At 37.1% G+C, this 17,090-nt stretch overlaps 2 protein-coding genes across 4 annotated transcripts; one reads left to right on the top strand and one right to left on the bottom strand.

Annotated features, from left to right (window-relative positions):
• The first annotated feature begins 1,568 nt into the window (after positions 1-1,568).
• Positions 1,569-9,159, top strand: frrs1a (ferric-chelate reductase 1a). The gene is made up of 15 exons (XM_052129370.1): positions 1,569-1,788; positions 1,900-2,039; positions 2,319-2,413; positions 2,528-2,675; positions 3,243-3,425; positions 4,900-4,998; positions 5,162-5,309; positions 6,279-6,392; positions 7,054-7,169; positions 7,362-7,448; positions 7,687-7,784; positions 7,955-8,013; positions 8,150-8,293; positions 8,614-8,672; positions 9,067-9,159. Exons 1-15 carry the CDS (start codon positions 1,569-1,571, stop codon positions 9,157-9,159), a joined length of 1,803 nt encoding a protein of 600 aa, XP_051985330.1.
• A 171-nt stretch (positions 9,160-9,330) lies between these two features.
• Positions 9,331-16,070, bottom strand: si:ch211-153l6.6 (uncharacterized). 3 transcript variants are annotated; one of them, XM_052129183.1, is made up of 4 exons: positions 16,013-16,070; positions 10,600-12,619; positions 10,383-10,471; positions 9,331-10,153 (listed from the first exon to the last, which is right to left on the bottom strand). In XM_052129183.1, the coding sequence occupies exons 2-4, from the start codon at positions 12,506-12,508 to the stop codon at positions 10,058-10,060; spliced, it is 2,094 nt and encodes a 697-aa protein (XP_051985143.1). In that variant the 5' UTR covers positions 12,509-12,619; positions 16,013-16,070; the 3' UTR covers positions 9,331-10,057. The 3 variants fall into 3 exon arrangements, with proteins under 3 accessions (XP_051985143.1, XP_051985141.1, XP_051985142.1); XM_052129181.1 differs by lacking the exon at positions 16,013-16,070 and adding an exon at positions 14,624-14,876; XM_052129182.1 differs by lacking the exon at positions 16,013-16,070 and adding an exon at positions 14,624-14,876 and having other exon boundaries at positions 10,032-10,180.
• Between the last annotated feature and the right edge of the window lie 1,020 nt (positions 16,071-17,090).

Here is a 17,090-nt window from a genome sequence, read left to right on the forward strand (position 1 = left end):
ATCTATTTTATTTTCTCTTTACATCATTATAACTCTCCTAAAATGTACCTCATGCATTTCCCTTCCAAAGGGACTTTGTTCCCTTCTCACTCAAAGCGCTCGCGCTTTTCAAAAAGTGGCGTGCTGTCATAGCAACCATGTTACATTCTGTTTTCGTTTGTCCTACGAAGGCCGTCTCGTTTAAACGAGGTTTGTTTAAGGAGGGCACTCGGTATAGTGCAGCCTTCAAAAGACGTGTCCTACCTAGCACGCAGCCTTCTAAATGAGACACAGCCATTGACGTATTCGAACTATTACCGTATCACTACTAATATAAGAAACAAATTAACTGATGTATCACCACGAGCTGAATTTTATTTTGTATGTTTAAAAATGAAAAATTATTATATCTAGGATAGGCAAATAAAAAAATTTACTAATGTAATAGTTATGTATTTGCATCACATTCACGAATAAATGTATGTATACATCAATAAACAATTAAACAACCTGCCTAGCAGATTTTGTCTCCATCTTGTGGCGGGAAAGAATCTTGAAATGTAACATGACCCGCCCATTTGTTTCCTCAATATTCATGATAAAACCATAAAAAAATATTACCTGCTAACATTACCTGAGCAGACAGGCTGCTGACGAGGTAAGTGCAGCATTTACTGTTGACGCTCTTTTTCAACAGACTTTGAAATAAACTTTTTCTGTTATCATCATTTGAAGTGTATAATCATAGTGCAACAATTTATGAAAATCTATCACGTATTAACAAATATTTTAATAATTATAGTGCTATTATGACATTACAGTTTTGTTGGACTAAGGAACGTACGATTATTTATTTAAAAAAAGGCTGGCTAAAACAAATACAAAAGCAAAGAAATGCTTCTTTATAATTTGAATGTATTGTGGATAGCCACAGCTTTGGAACTCGGAAAACCTGGAGTAACAGTGAATGTTTTTCTCCATTCCTGAAAAGTTATGGAAATTATTCAATATAAAGTTCGAAGATTCTATAGAGTTGTGGTTCTCAACTTTTTTGACTCCAAGCCCCCCCTTGCACCAGAAACGAGAGTGTTAATAGATGAAAATAATTCTTAATGAATTTTGAGATTCCAAACGTTTCAGGAAATGTCAGTTTATATGTTATAGGTCTGATTTTTATATTTTCTTTGTTTGTTTCCATTTTAGATAAATTAGATTATTTTTCTCTATAAATTATTAAATCATTTTAAGTCCTCTTGTGGCCCTTTTGGTTTGATAACCACTATTGATAAGAGGCTAAATCATGTTCTAGTTTTGGGCAGAAAATATTGCTATCTTACATCTTTTTCTTTAAAGAAACAAATGGACTGTGCATGTCCAGAAAGCTGATTGGCCTACATTCTAATCTCTAGACATTTTTGGTCATATTGGATTCATTTGTGCACTAAAATCATTTAAATCCATTAATTCCAAGGTTTGGTACCTGACAACATTGAATAAATCATTTTCCAGTACTCTGTAATCTGTAATATCAGGACCAATGCCCATAATTTTATGGCATATGCTTTATTCCTCTCAAGTTACATTCACAGATGATCACATCATCGCCACTGAAAATGAGCAAACTACAAACTGCTCTGGCAATCCTTGGAACGTTGTGCTTGACTGCCATCAGTGGATACAAAAATGGAAAAGTGGAGAAAGCTTGTGAGAGCATGATGCCGGAGCATCATGGCCATCCCAACACTACTGTCAGTCCATACACACTGACTGTGAATGTCAGTAAATTCACTTTAGGAGATCACATCAAAGGTACGTTGGATGCAAAACCCATACGACTCATTTTTGTAATTTTTTATAATTTACATGTCTTAACAGTCAATGATGTTGCTTTCTTTTGCTGGTTTCTTTTATTGGCTGTAGTCACTCTCTCTGGAGAAAAGCACTTTGAGGGCTTTCTGCTTCAGGCCCGAGATGCCACAAACTCTACTGGACCTGCTGTTGGCTCCTTCACATTGGTCAACCCCAAGATTTCTCAGCTTTTAATGTGCAACAGCATAGAGGTACAGTGGAGGACAATTGAGGAGTATACTTTTTGTTTGACCCAGCATTATTTAAAACAGAATTACCAGTGGATTGCTCTGCATTACAACATATCTTGCATGGAAAACATTTGCAGATATTAGAATGTCTTATAATTTGCTTTTGATGTAAAAGGGATAGTTCACCCACAAATGAAAATTCTGTCATCAACATGAGTAAATTATGACAGAATTTCCATTTTTGGTTGAACTATCCCTTTAAAGAGTATGATGAAATATGAAAGTTTCTGTGTTTGAAAGGGCTCTGCTGTTAGTCACACCAGCAATGCCAAACAGACAGAAATTCAGGTGATCTGGATTGCCCCGTCCAACGCTCCTCCCACTGTACAGTTTCTGTGAGTGTGTTCTCTTTCAATATTAGAAATTCTCATGAACAGCATCATTGGAGACATATTGGTTCTTATTACCCATTGTTCGTGATTTTAATATTTGCTCTTTTCCAAATTAAGTGCTTCAGTGGTTGCCCACTACAAGATTTTCTGGGTCAAACTTCCTGGTCCAATCATATCTCAAAGTGGTGTGACTTCGGCTCCATCTCAATCTACCACCACTGACATGTCTACAATCTCTGGAACCACCTGTATACTGCCTCAGCCCGTAGGTGCCAAAACACTGGAGATAATCTTACTTGCTCATAATCATAAAGGATCATGATTTCTGGACATAGCTTACAAGAATAGTTCACACAAAAGAGGAAAATTATGTAATCACTCACCATTATATCTTCAGAAACCTGTATGAATTTCCTTCTTCCATCAAGCACAAAAGGAATAATTTGTAGCAGTGTCCAATCTGTTCTTCTCCAAATCTCCAAACATGAACTTAAATGTAACCACGGCTCTCAAGCAAGGTTTTCAGTAAATAACGGTTTAAATTTCAGTCAGTCCCTCACACAAAGCTATCATGGGGACTATGATAAGAAGACTTGAAATATAGGGCAGGAGTTATATGGACTACTTTTATGATAATATTTTGTCATTTTGACAGACCCTGGTTCCCATCTACTTTCACTGTGTATAGGTTTTGAACAACATGAGCATGACTAAATTCAGAAATAATTTTTATTCTGGGGCAATTATCCATTTAAACCATGTCTGGGAGTCCTAGGCTATGCTTGCCTATGTCAGAGACATTTTTGTAATGGTGTCCTTGTCTCTCTTACAGTTCACCTCAGAGGGTTGTGGCAGGTGGAAATCTTGTCTCATTGATCCTGCTGGCTGCAACCCTTCTGTGGACACAAACTGCTTCTTCCTTTCCTATTCCAGTGTAGGCCAGTCAGTTCAGTTTGAGCTCAGCGGCCCAGCACAGGGATACATATCCTTTGCTCTGTCCAAGGATAAATGGATGGTAAGCATGACAAAAGTTTGACTTTGCTGATGATAAAGCTATTTCACATTTAAAGTGCTGTAAGGTATATTACGAATAAAATGCATGTCCCTTGTACTTAAAAGATATAGTTAGTTGAAAACATGTAGGTGAAATAATCCTAACTCATACTACCTTGTGTCTCTATGACAGGATGCAGAGCCCACACCTTTTGAGCTAATCAGAAAATGCTCTCTGCCTTTTTTACTTTTACATATTCTGGTTGGCTGCACTCGGGTTGGCTGAGAGGTGTTTGGTTTTTTGGGGTTTTTGGAGAGAGAGTGTGGGGTTGCAGGGATGGGGGTGGACTTATTCAGTGGCTACAACTAGCAAAAGTTTCCATAATGGCTAATACAGCTTACAGCACCTTAGGGTTGTGCGGTACACCGGTACTAACGAAATATCAACATTTTAATTGGTATGATATCCTCTTGTTAATTTCGGTACCATACTAAAGTATGCTGCCATTATCAAAATGTCATGTAATGTGAGATTTTTGAGGTGAAATCAAATACTATTTGAAATAATAAAAACAAGTCTCGATATGGCCAGGTGTGATAATTAAACAGAAGAAGGATGTCATTTAATTAAATAATATACAATCACATGCGCTGCATGCCACAGAATGAATGAGAGGCTCCGCTCTGCTCTGTTGTCTCCTTCACACAGACACACGCACATGCAACACACACTACTACTGCTTGATTTTCATGCAGTGTCCAATAGTATCCATCAGCAGAGTAGCAGAGTAGTGTGTTTAGTGCATAAACTGCTGTGAACTCTCAAATGACCTTTTTCAATGAAGATTTCAATTTGATATAACAAATACTTCAGAAACAGAACTTCAAAGGTCTTTCAAAATTAAAGTCCTGCTTAAATGAGGGCTTGATGTGTGAAATTGAAGATATTACGACAGGAAAATATTACTACTGCATAAAAGTGTAATATTCAAATTTGTAGCAATAATACTCATAGAAAAAATAATCTAATATTAAATGGTTATATTATCAATATCATTATCTGTAAGCAATATCACATAAGCAATTGTACTAAATATCAGCATGTTGTGATTCAGCCATGGTAGCCTTTTGCCTCAGGTGATTGTGATTATTTAAAAATTATTATATTTTCATTTGATCAAAGCTGTACAGTATGTATTTTATTAAAATCTATTTAATTATAACATTTAAACATTTAACATGGAATCCAGAACAATTAAAACTAAAAATTATATTTATAAGACTTTATGCAGTTTTTTTTATTTGTTGCATATGTATAGACTTAATATCAATATCGAGGTACCAGGGCTGGTATGGTACCAAAGCCAACATTTTGGTATTGGAGCAAACCTACAGCACATTTAAGGCTTACATTTGTTCACTGTGCATTATAATAAATTGACATTATATGTGTCAAATTCATGTCAACCTAATGAACTTGTAATGATGTGTACTAGGGAGATGACGATACATACTTGTGCATAAATGACGGTGGTCTTGTTAGTGTGGATGCAGCATACACAACAGGGAGAAAGTATCCACAAGTGGCATCCAAGGTAAGAGACCGCTTTAGGGATGTAATGCTGATTTTGTGTCACTTTTCAGTATTTGGTCACAAAACCAACTAACATCATAAATGTCAAAATGTAACAACATCAATTTAAAAACATAAAAACATCCAAAAAGTGTGGCGTTTGTTTTTTTTTAACTTCCCCTCAGTCTGTGCTGACTGATGTAGGCTGGAGAGTTTCAGATGGGGTGATTCAGTGCAGGTTCTCTAGGGCCATTCACACCCCTCAGGACCCGGTCCGGTTCAGCCTCAATCACAGTTATTATTTGTTCATCGCACATGGATCTTCTGAATATGGTAAGCTTTTCAACTGCTTCAATGACATCTGACAGTATTGATCATATAGATTCAAGCATAGATTATAGTTGAAGTGTGTGATTTCTGCAGCAGTTGCGCCACCATATGAAATTGTGAAAATATAGACTATTTTCAAAATGGTTTCAGAACTCTACCCAGTCTGCCATTGGTTGAACACACAGATCGTACAGCCCCAAAACACACACTATTGGTTGATCAAAAGTAGTCTGGTTGGTCAGAATGCTCAAATAGACAGATCAGTGTTGACACTTTTGAGAGGATTCAACCTTTGAATGGCTTACTTGTAGCACATTCTCTGCATATTATGCTGACACTTTGAGAAAGAACAGTATTTTAACATTAAAAAAAATATGAGTTAAAATGAGTTCCAGCTATTTTTTTAACTGCAAAATTTACAGCGTGATGAATTAGCAATTGTCTTTCCGGTTGTAAGCATATCATGTCCTTCTGTGTTTTCCACAAGGACTGTTTCTCTTATTCTTGGAAACTGTTTTTGATTGACAAATGATTATTGGACTCATGTGGTTCAGTGCCACACGTAGCTTTGTTCTATGACCTCTGTGCAGCAGATTGTCTTGCAGCCCGTGTTACTCCACAGATCCGGAATTCTGACCTTACTGATTAATTTAGTGTCTGTGATGGCTTTTACAATCTGTATTCGTTTCCTGTTACTTATGCTACGATAGCAGTGAAGGGTCAATGGGTGCACAGGAGGTAAAATTTTACAAGGAAACAAGGACAAGTTCATTTCCTAAAAAACTTTGACCAGTAACAACTGGTGATGTTCCGCAAGATAGTACAGGTTTACAGCAATTGTCATGCACTTGAGTGGAATACTAGGGCTAGAGTTTTTCATATCCTATCTTTATGGTATAATCATAAAAATTATGGTTACATTATGATTTATTCTTGTTATCGCATCAGTTTTATTGTTGTGTTGTGCTGTAGGTATGATCCATAGACATAATAGGCAGCCACTGATATCAACCCACTCTCAGGTCATTACCGGCCCTCCAGAAAAACTGACAGGCTCACGTTCCCCACAGCTCATGAAATGCCATGGTAGGTGTTTTATTGTAATAAACCTTACTAAAAATGCCACTGTAATTAGCACTGATATGTAAAGATCAAGATGGGTTACTGAAATATTGTAGGTACCATCATTGCAAGGGGTTTACAAAATATCACCATTTTGCCATTTAGCAATAAACGTAACCCCTGGTTACTCAAGAGGGATAATGCATATGTTACAAGTGTACTGTAATTCACTTTGGATGAAAGCATAATTTGTTAAATTGGCAATTAGATTAGATTAATTGATATTTTAAGACATACATTATGAATAAACTATCACCATTAGTAGAGGTCCCAGACAGCACACATACGTCTCTGAGATACCTGTTTAAGAGTGTTTCATCTGGAATGCATCACATTCTAATTCATATCTGCTAAACATCATAAAAAGATCAGATTTACAAACATTCTAAATCATACAAATATCAAAGACATCTTCTGAATGTCTTATTGACATCTGAGAAGAAACGTCTTTTAGACGTTATTGCAGATGAGCAAACAAACTAAAAAAATACATCTTCCAGATATAAACACATGCATAAAATAGACATCTTGGTGATGTATGTGTGCAATTAGGGGTGTAACATGCAAAGGACTTCAGATTTCCAAATATAATGACCCTCATCAAAAACTGCCTCTGTAAATGTAGGAGTGCTTATGCTGATTGCCTGGATGCTAGCAGGAAGCACTGGAACATTAATGGCCAGTTATTTTAAACCTGATTGGCCGGAACAAACACTGTTTGGACAAAAGATATGGTTTCAGGTATGAGGATTTAACTCAAACATATTTTTATACTATACACCAATGCTTCTATTGCCATAAAATCTCTGATACCATGCATTTTTCTTATGGTTACTGCATGTTCTGCATGTTTTTTACAAGTATTCATAAATTTCTGCAAATTTCACTTGTTATTAATTCTCCACAATCGCATAAATTCCTTTCTGGTTGTAGGTGCATCGCGGATTGATGTCAATTACATTGTTGCTCACAGCTGTTGGCTTCATCTTTCCCTTCATTTACAGACAAAAATGGAGCACAGTAAGTAGAGTCTGTGCTCTCTGTCGGTAACACATTGATTTGCAATAAAAATGCTTAAATCTTAATCAAAGTGACAAAATTGTATCTATTCTATTTATTCAATGCCACAGTTTCACTCCTTGCCAGTAGGAGACACTATTTCATTTCAGAACCATGTCAGAATCAGAGTTTTTTTTATGTTGTGTGGTATGCTGTAATAGGTTATAGTCTCTATAAAGTGTCTATTGATTCTCTGTAGAAAGCAGGTGCTCATCCATACCTAGGCTGCACTGTTATGATTCTCACTTTCTGTCAGCCTATAATCGCTGCTTTCAGACCAGCCCCGGACTCCGCAAGGTATTCTTTAACACATTTTTAGTTTCAAACAAATTAGCTTGATTTTACTGCTTGGGAGTACTAAATTTTATATTAAGATATAAATCATTTTTAACATTTATTAGCTCTGTTGCCTGTAGCAAAATGTCAGCTAAAGAATTGCTCCCTGCATAATCATTTCATTGTTTCAGGAGGTGGATATTCAATTGGTTGCACTGGGGTGTAGGAAATGCTGCTGAATTTATTGCTGGTGAATTTTGCTCTTTGGAATTGTAGTGATTTGAAAGTGTGTCTCATATAAATCTCTTCCTTTTAGTAAAACAATATAACTGGGAAAACATCAACAAATGCCAAATTACTTTATAATTTTTTTTTTATTATTCCAGTGGCTTCCATGTTTGTTGGAATACAGCAACAGTCTCTTTTGCTCCCTTTCTCATGGACCACAGGGGTGCTTTCTGGGTTTGTGGTTTGGACCATTGCTATAAAGCTAGTTTTACGACTTCATAAGCAAGGTCTTATTAGAAAAGGTTTGTATAACTCATTTTCAGACATAGAAGGCCTCAGGAAAATGCTGTGAAAATAATTAACCTCATTACTAAAGTGAAGTCTTGTATTAAACTTCTAAATGGACTTCCACTCATTTAAAATTTCAAAGTTATTGTTCCATAGATGACAAGTACACAACTGATTCTTTTGGAAGTACACAGTGTCTATTCAATCATTCTGCATGTGGTTCAGACAGAAATTGTTTGAAAAATATTTCCAGCTGAGACTGAAATGATGCAAAAATATGTTTTCCATAATGATGTATCAGTCTGTTTTTAGTATTTTTTTTGTGTCTCAGCAGGGAGTGACAATGAAGATGAGTTTCCAGTTCTTTCAAACTTTTCTGGGAAGGAAAACTGGGTAAGGCCAAACTTTACTCAAACTAATTTTGCCCTAAAGTTCATCCATAAAGGTGGGGATGAAAGCAAACACTCATATTAATTATAAAAGAAAGCAGCGTGCATCACAATGGACTCAATGAAATGATTAAATTGATAGTTCAATTGAAAATTCTGCTATAATTTACTTGAATGTTGTTCAAAAGGCATATGACTAAAGGACACCAATTTACTTTAATTGTATGACATTTTATGAAAAACAGATCCCATGAAAGTGAATGGTGATTGAGGCTTACATTCTACCGAATATCTAATTTTGTCAAATTTATAATCCCCAAAAGATATATAAAGCTATATTTATCTGAGTTAAACTAATGTACTGTGCCTATCAAGTTCTTTTCTTCCTGCTTCCACAGGATACAAAGTTTAGAGTGGCTGTCCTTGCTCTTTTTGTGCTTGGAAACTCAGCATTCTGTATCTCTCTTCTCAGCTCCATAGGTGACATATAACCAGCATATGAATCGTGCAGAAATTTTTCAGGACATAAAGTGGGAGAAATGCCTAGAATTATTTATATCACATGAGAGACCATCATCAAAGTTAATTTCCATTTTATTTCTAGGTTTACTTTAAACATATTTACACTGAAAACTGCAAGGAAGAAACATATCTATTGAGATGCAACATGAATATTATGGAGTACACGGTTTTAAATATTTATTTCACACAAATATTTACACACAAATACAAATGTTTGCAGTATTAGCAAGCAATCAAAGCTGAAAATGGTTAAAATAATCACAATCTAATTATGGTGCAGAATTCAGTCACTTATCTTGTAAACACCTCTCTGAGCTACATCCCAAAAAATATTAAAATACTGTAACTATTGATCATCAGACACCATTCTCTAGACAGTCCAAGCGATGGTCTAAAATTGCACTTTTGAGCTCATTAAATCAAAGATAAGTATTTATGTCAATCTATTTTCTCCACTGTATCATGGTTTTATGCTTAAAGTGACAAAATGTCTTTGTAACAAAATGTATTTTTAATCTAAGACTCAAAATTAGTGTTACTCTTTTTAAATCATGCATGTATTTTGAAATTAGAATAATAAAGTTCTCAGTGTTTGACATTTTATACATAGTGCAATATTTATATATTATAAACTGTACTTCTTCTGCAATTATATAAAAGTTTATCCAGGATAAAATTCAGAATGAAAATACTATTCACATCAAAAATGTTAAAAATGTCAGTTTACTGTGCCGCAATTATATATTTATTACTTATCTTATAAGTTCCATGTTTGTCATAGTACTGAATGTATTACTCTCTAAAACTAGTTGTACATGCTTACACTCTAATAGACTTGATTTGTGCTTCTTTACTTAGTCAAATAATTCAGTCTTGCTGCTGATGATTGGCAAATATACCTGCCTCCCACCTCTGGGCCAGGGCACTTTTCCGTCTGATTCGAGGGTAAGGTGCCACAGGGAACTAAAGGAGAAAGTTTCACCTGTAAAACTGCATGCAGTTTCCAGTTTCAAGGTGAAATGAGAACAGAACAATGAGATGTCAAAGACATGTAAATGAAAAAGAGAACAATGCATTGAAATGGAATTCCAGACATTTATATATGATGTACAGAATGAAAGCACAAACAAACAGAAACATATGCAGTTTAAAAACTTTTTGAACATAGCATACATCCCTAAATTTAGAGTACCTTGTGATCACAGGACAAAGTGAAGCGATTAATTTTGCGTGTCTTCGAAGGAGACGAGGGGGATGACTTTGATTTCGTTGGTATTTCTCCTGGATCCAAATAAAAGTAACGTCATCTACTTATAGGAGTAGGTCTATACCTTTAAAAACATCATTATGTCATGACAGTTTTGGAAAAATTTAATAAACAACATTGAATGACTTTGAAAAAATGATACCTGGTCTCTCATAAGGGAAATTCTGCAGTTGGCTGGGGGACACTAGCACCGTGTCATATCTCTCCTTTACATATAGTTGTGCTCTCTGCCTCCTGAGCTCCTCTTCTCTTTGCCTCACCATCTTGATCTCCAGGTCCACCAGAGACTGGGTGCTATGGGAGCGCAGTTTGAAAAAGGGATTGTTGGGAAACGTGCTCTCTTGGGTGTCTTGGCATGCTGTGCTCAGGCAGAATTCCGATGCACTTCGGATGATGAGATTGGAAGTCTCTAGGATAATGACATTGTTCATGTCTGATGGCCATTCTTGGCAATTGCTCGTCCCTGGAGAGAGCAGGCCTCCTTTCCCTCGATTCCGTGGGCTGGTGGGGTACGAATCCGGCTCGAGTATAATGACGTTATTGGCTGTCATTTCGTGGTATGTGGGACCTCTTCCAGATGAAGCAGTGATGGAGAAAGCTGGATTTCTTGCAATAGTAGATCTTTGAGACCTGCATCTGTCTTCTGGTGTGTCAAACATCCTTCCTCGCTCACCAGGCTCCGATCTGCTGTGTTGAAGAGTACCAGGCTTGGGCTTTACTTGCGTAGCCTCACTAGGAAAGGAATTTGCCATTGCCCTCTCACGCCTGAAATTCTCCTCTCGCTCCAGAGCTTCACGTATCTCCCTCTCCACGGGAGTCTCTGGCTCATCATAAGGGGACCTGTAGCTTGTGTCTTCTAGACCAGAATCCTCTGAACAGGGACTGAACTCTGTGTACTGGTAATCTCCTAGACCAAGACTGTCTATGTCAGGGTCTTTCCTGGGACGATCAATGTTGCGCACAGGTGTATACATGAAGCTGTGACCAACCTGGCAAGACCCCAGTCTCACCACGGGCCGGTGCACCTGACCCTTAGTTTGCTCTTCCATCTTCTGCCATTGCTTGCGAGTCACACTGAAATCCAAGTGCTCTGTACTGACATTCTCGCTCTTTATGTCCTGAACTACACAGAAGTCTTGGGGCACTTTCTTGTTGAGCTCAGACGTTGAGCAGGACAGGCGCTGCAGGTTGTGCTTTGAGCTTTGTACAATCTCTTCCTCATCCTCATCCTCTGGAATCTTGTTACAGTAATGGACAGAGGAATCTGAAGCAATATCCTGCAGCTCACACTCTGTGGGACATTCTGGTTGTTCTAGAATATCACTTTCACTGATGTTCATCACCAGGGTTCCATCTTCATCTTCAGCATTGCTCTCAATCACTGTATGCTCTTCATGCTTTGCTTGGTCTTCAGAGTTGTCCTCTGGTGCATCCATACACAAGTGATCAGCATTTTCTTCAACAGTTGATGATACTATGGACCTCCATTGGTCATCAGCATCGCTGTCTGATGAAATAATGGCCATCTCCACATGTAGACAATCACTTAAGTCATCTTTATCCATATCCTTTGATTCAGTTGGGAATTCAGAAATGTCTAACTCCAGGATTTGCTGCACTAGCTCAGATTTTTCTTGTTCAGCCACCTGGGGCTCAATGTGTTCTTCCACCTTGGCATCATTAGAAATGTTGATTTCCTCTTCCTCTTGTAGTTGCTCTTTCATGTGAGAGTCTTCTAGAAGCTCAGAGGTAAAATATTCTCTGGGATTTAAATCCTCTTGTTCTTTGACCTTGACAAAAATGCTCTCTTGAGAGTCTGTGCTGCCATTAGATTCACCTGAGCTCTCACATTCATTGATTGCGTCTTTGCTATCTTGCCCATCCTTGTCTTCCTGTGGGTTGCTCTCTGTGGTATCTAGGCACTCTGAGAAATATGTGGCAAAAGATTCTTTCTCCTCCTCCCTGAACTGGCATTTCTGGTCCTCTGTATACCCAGGATCCATTTTACATTCTGTTAGATCAGCCATTTCTGAAAGCAGGCTGGTCTCCATGGTGACTGCCTCAGAGTGGTATTCCTGCTCTTTTTGTTGCTGATTTACTGAGGTGCTTTTGCCTTCATTTAGTTCACAGCCATTTGACCTTCTCACACCAGCTGTAGCTCTCTACGAAAGTTAGATTGAAAAAGACTTGTTTAGAATTAAAGGAGCACCAATTTGAGAAACACTGAAAACATCACAAACACTTTCGTTTTATCAAGCTATTCTAGTATTCAGGCTGTGAGACATAGAACGTGGGTGGATGTCTTTGGTAACAAATCACCATGAGATGTGGAGCATCTCTCAAAGTGGGATGAAAATCTACATTATAGGATGCTACAAAATATGTGACTTCAAGAGAACACAGAATTCCTTTTTCAGTGCAAAGACTATCTTGCTCCTACTCTAAAATATAATAAACTTTAGAGGAGCTTATATGTGAATGAGTGTAATGGCAATTTAGGCAATACTTTTTACCCCTAACAGACATAATGCTTACCCACATATAGTATAAACTCCTCTGAGTTTATTATGTTTCAGAGGTGGGAGAAAGCCTCTGCACTGAAAGAGCACAGAGAGAAGGGAATGACGAACTACTAAGTGATAAATAAGGAGACAGGAATTTAATCAGCCTAGATATTAAAGTGCATGCAAAGGAAAATTTAGAGGAGGATAAAATTATGCAGTTGGTTCTTCAGTCATTCAGTTTGCTTTTGAAAGTACTTTTAGAAAACTGCATGAGCAAATCTGCAAATCTTAGCTTAAGTAGCTTTACATCACAACTTAGCACAGATCCTCACAGCCTTATTGATTTATTTTATAGCTTTTGTTTAAGATGACCCAATTACATGTTCTATGACACTGTCATAGCAGTCATAATTTATTGGCAAGATATGATTTCAGATGCTTTGTATTTTATGTTTTTTGAAAAGTAGTGGTTGCCTGGCAACATGCTCTGCCTGAAGAGAATGTCTTGCTTTTGGTACACTAAGAGCTGTGTAGTAAGTATGTGTGTAAAGATTTATTTGATTTACTTTGCAGAGAAATCTACATCAAAGTGCCGTGTAGTAGGTTTATTAGGGCTACAAGCCCAGTGAGTTTGTTAAGTAAGAGATACAAACAAATCTATTGTTCATATTGAGTGATGTCCTGAAATGCATGCTTGCTGGTGCCGTTTCCACCAGTCACCCTAAATCCACCCTGTTTGTTTTGGAATATATGTTTCTGATGTCTGAACAGCACATCCACTTTGCCAGAGGTGGAATTCTGCAGAGACTAAATCGATGTCATGAGCCATTATCCAATGAAAGGGACCACTGGATTAAGTCAAACTTCCCTCTGGAAACTGGAAATATTTAATACTTTCAATGGTCATGGCATCTTCCTTGAATTGCAAAATTGCTGATCTTTTCACTCTGGATTCTAAACTGAACAAAGCAGCTAAAACTTTTTTATTTGAATTCAAAATCAAGAATTGTGGTTACATTTAGGTACTTATTGTACAATGGAAGAAAGTGGAGCTATTTGTTTGTGTAATTACAGATTTGCCAGCATTATGGCATTTACCCGATTATGTTTACTGGCATTACGTAGTAATGACAACAAAGTTGTCAGCCTAATATTGGATATAACTTAACACAGATAAAAATAGTAAGCTGTTTTATCACACTAAAATCATGTTAACATAATGTTTAGGCTACAACTTGTGGCTATACTTTTTAAAAAATTAATATTTTTTGTTTTAGCCTACAATAAATAAATGAGGGATGAACCATTTTTGTATGTTGTTGTTGTAGTAATCAACATAATGTCACAGATTATGTCGACTGAGCATAACTTTTGAACTCGAAAAATTCCTACATTAATTTAATGTGGAAAAAATGTGTCTGATGCTAGTTCATGATTTAATCTTGTCTGAGTGATCATTGCAGTGTTCAGGATGCAAATGTCGAATGGAGACAATGCAGCATAACGCTTGTAAATACTGTACACTGGACAATTTGCCAAACACGACTTCTTCACAAATGCCGCACAGTGAATCTGCATCATTCCGTCTTCGTGCTTGCACATGCAGATGCTCGCCAAAGCAGAAAAGGATGCAACAGATGCATAAAGCTTCGGTATACCTACCAGCAACCTCAAAAACAGCAGCCAAACGGATATCATCTCCAATCTACCGCAAAACGCACATGCCTGAATAATTTGTACAGATAACGCGAGTAACCAATAGGCGACACGTCGCGAGTAATTCATATGGTTGAACGCGAAGGAGGAAAATCGCGACAAATCCCTGCGCAGACCAATCGATCCGTCTGCAATTGTCGAAGGAGAAATAGAGCAGAAAGAACAGATATCGACAGAAACGACAGCGACTCGTGTTTCAGCCCCGCCAGTACTGGTTGTACTGAGATGCAGAGCCTCTCATTCCCTCTGGGCGCCCACACTTTCTGAACCAACTATTGAACATTTGCCTTTGCCCACGCAATTTTAAACATGCAGCCCATATTCCGAGCAAGGTCAATCTCACTGTGGGACGTTATTCTCACATGCCTTTTATGATATGGACCATTTGACAAGGGGGTTGATGGAACTTTTTATTTATTTATTTAGTACTGAAAGGAAGCAAAACCCCATAGTTTGTTGGGTATCATTAAGTGACCCTTAATATTTATTGGTGCTCTATTCAGGCAAAATATAAGGACAATCTCACTGAGGAAATCCGCTTAGAAATCCTGTGAGGGTTTTTATTTTCAACTCTGAATCCTTAGTGCTGGCACAGACAAACCACTGGCATTGAAGGGGGAGATTGTAGGGATGTTGCAGATGTCAGTATAATTAAATATAATAATAGTATTATTACTTTTAAAATACTGGTTTCTGTGGACATAACACATCCTCCCTTCTAAGTCAAAATAATTCTATATGAATCACGCTGTGACCTTTTAACTGATATGTTTTTACAGGAATAACCCAGAAACTAGGGACCTCTGAGGTCATTCGGTAACACTCACCTGCCACATCTGTTCCATTACAGTGATGCAATATCTGTATGTTTTGTAACTGCACGAAACACATTCATATGTATTTTTTTTTGTAATATATATATATATAAAACCCAAATATGCACTATAAAGCTTGCAGCAAAACATGATTAAAATAATGACAGTTTGTTTGGAGGGTATTCTGTCTTTCTTTTGCCTGTGCTACTAGCTCAAGCGCTGCAGTTCTATTTCCTCTTCTAGCTCCCATCCCACACACTTGAACACACACCAAGAAACTGAACATTGAACATTAATGAAAACAAGTCAAGTCACTCTCTCTTCCTCTTATCTTTTCTTCTCAAGACCTTCCCAACAATAATACATGTACAAATGGACATCTAGCCCATTTTAAACTATTAAAGATGTCTATAAATGTTAAACTGCTCTTACTAGAGGTGCACAAGGACTAATACGGAAACTGCCAGATGTGTCACAAAACAAGAGCATCAACAGGGAAGTTTTGAATGGAAATACTTACTTTCACGAGGAATCTTTGAGTTTAGCTGGCTCAGCGATGGAGGTCTCCTTTCTTTTTCTGAGTGCATGTGTGTGTTAGTGTGTGTGAATGTGTGACAGAAGCCAAATCTCTGATTGAATGCGTGGGAATCCACCAATGGCTGCACAGTAACTCCACTGACAGACATGTCACGCTTATTCTCTCACTCACACAAGCACATAGGAAATATGGAAATACCTAAAAATACATATACACATAAAATCCCACGCTAGAGGTCTGTTTTGAGAGAGGTCTGTTTTTTGAGACTGGTGCACAGAAAAAATTAATAGGTTTGATTTAATTTTGATTTAGTATTTTGATATGTACTGTCCATATCGCTCTTCCATCTCTTTCCCAAACCCGCAGATTGACCAAAAACAAAAAAACAATTCTGACATTTTGTCAATTGTTTTAATAAAGGAAACAATCATTCCCTAAATATGCAGAGAAAAAGCATACATATATGGCGAATAAGGGCTCTCATTGAGATGGAAATCTGATATAAAAAAGGACATGGAAATAACACTACAAGAAAGACAGATACATTCTCTATTAGTATAGATAATAGCGGTGTCTAAAACAGCTGTCAAAGCCATATACACACAAGTGTCATGTGGTTAGACTGTTAGACTTGTTAGAGGACCACAGCAAGCTTCAGGTGGTGTCTTTGTCTATTTGTGATTGTGACACAGTAATATCTTCCTTTTTTGTCTTCATTAATCTCTGCTTTTAATGTAATTTCAAACATGAGTCTTATAACATAAACAGAAGGTGTGTGTGTGTGTGTGTGTGTCATTTATTTCAAGCACTATTGAAATTGACAGCACCATGAAATGTTATAGGACCTCAAAAGTATTTGAATACATAATTATGAGTGAACTGCATGTTAGATGAGATCAAGCCAAGTGAATGATGTGCACACAACTGATGCAAGATCTTCTATTTTCTTAGCCATTTCTGCAATTACTTTTATATGAGCAAATTATTTTTTTATATGAATTGGTTTTTAGTGGATGTATGAAAGTTTGACAACCAGAAAGTGTTAATTTGAACAGTATTT

This window comes from Xyrauchen texanus, chromosome 6 (genome assembly GCF_025860055.1).
Source record: "Xyrauchen texanus isolate HMW12.3.18 chromosome 6, RBS_HiC_50CHRs, whole genome shotgun sequence".
NCBI classification, from domain to species: Eukaryota; Metazoa; Chordata; class Actinopteri; order Cypriniformes; family Catostomidae; genus Xyrauchen; species Xyrauchen texanus.

Excerpts from the sequence above, each read along its gene's own strand:
- frrs1a (XM_052129370.1), top strand. The coding sequence starts at position 1,569 with ATGATCACATCATCGCCACTGAAAATGAGCAAACTACAAACTGCTCTG. Across the intron at positions 3,426-4,899 it reads TGTCCAAGGATAAATGGATG|GGAGATGACGATACATACTT; the intron begins GTAAGCATGACA and ends GATGTGTACTAG. Across the intron at positions 7,170-7,361 it reads GACAAAAGATATGGTTTCAG|GTGCATCGCGGATTGATGTC; the intron begins GTATGAGGATTT and ends TTCTGGTTGTAG.
- si:ch211-153l6.6 (XM_052129181.1), bottom strand. The coding sequence starts at position 14,746 with ATGAATTACTCGCGACGTGTCGCCTATTGGTTACTCGCGTTATCTGTA. Across the intron at positions 10,472-10,599 it reads TTTCCCTTATGAGAGACCAG|GAGAAATACCAACGAAATCA; the intron begins GTATCATTTTTT and ends ATTTGGATCCAG. Across the intron at positions 10,154-10,382 it reads CTTTGTCCTGTGATCACAAG|TTCCCTGTGGCACCTTACCC; the intron begins GTACTCTAAATT and ends TTTCTCCTTTAG.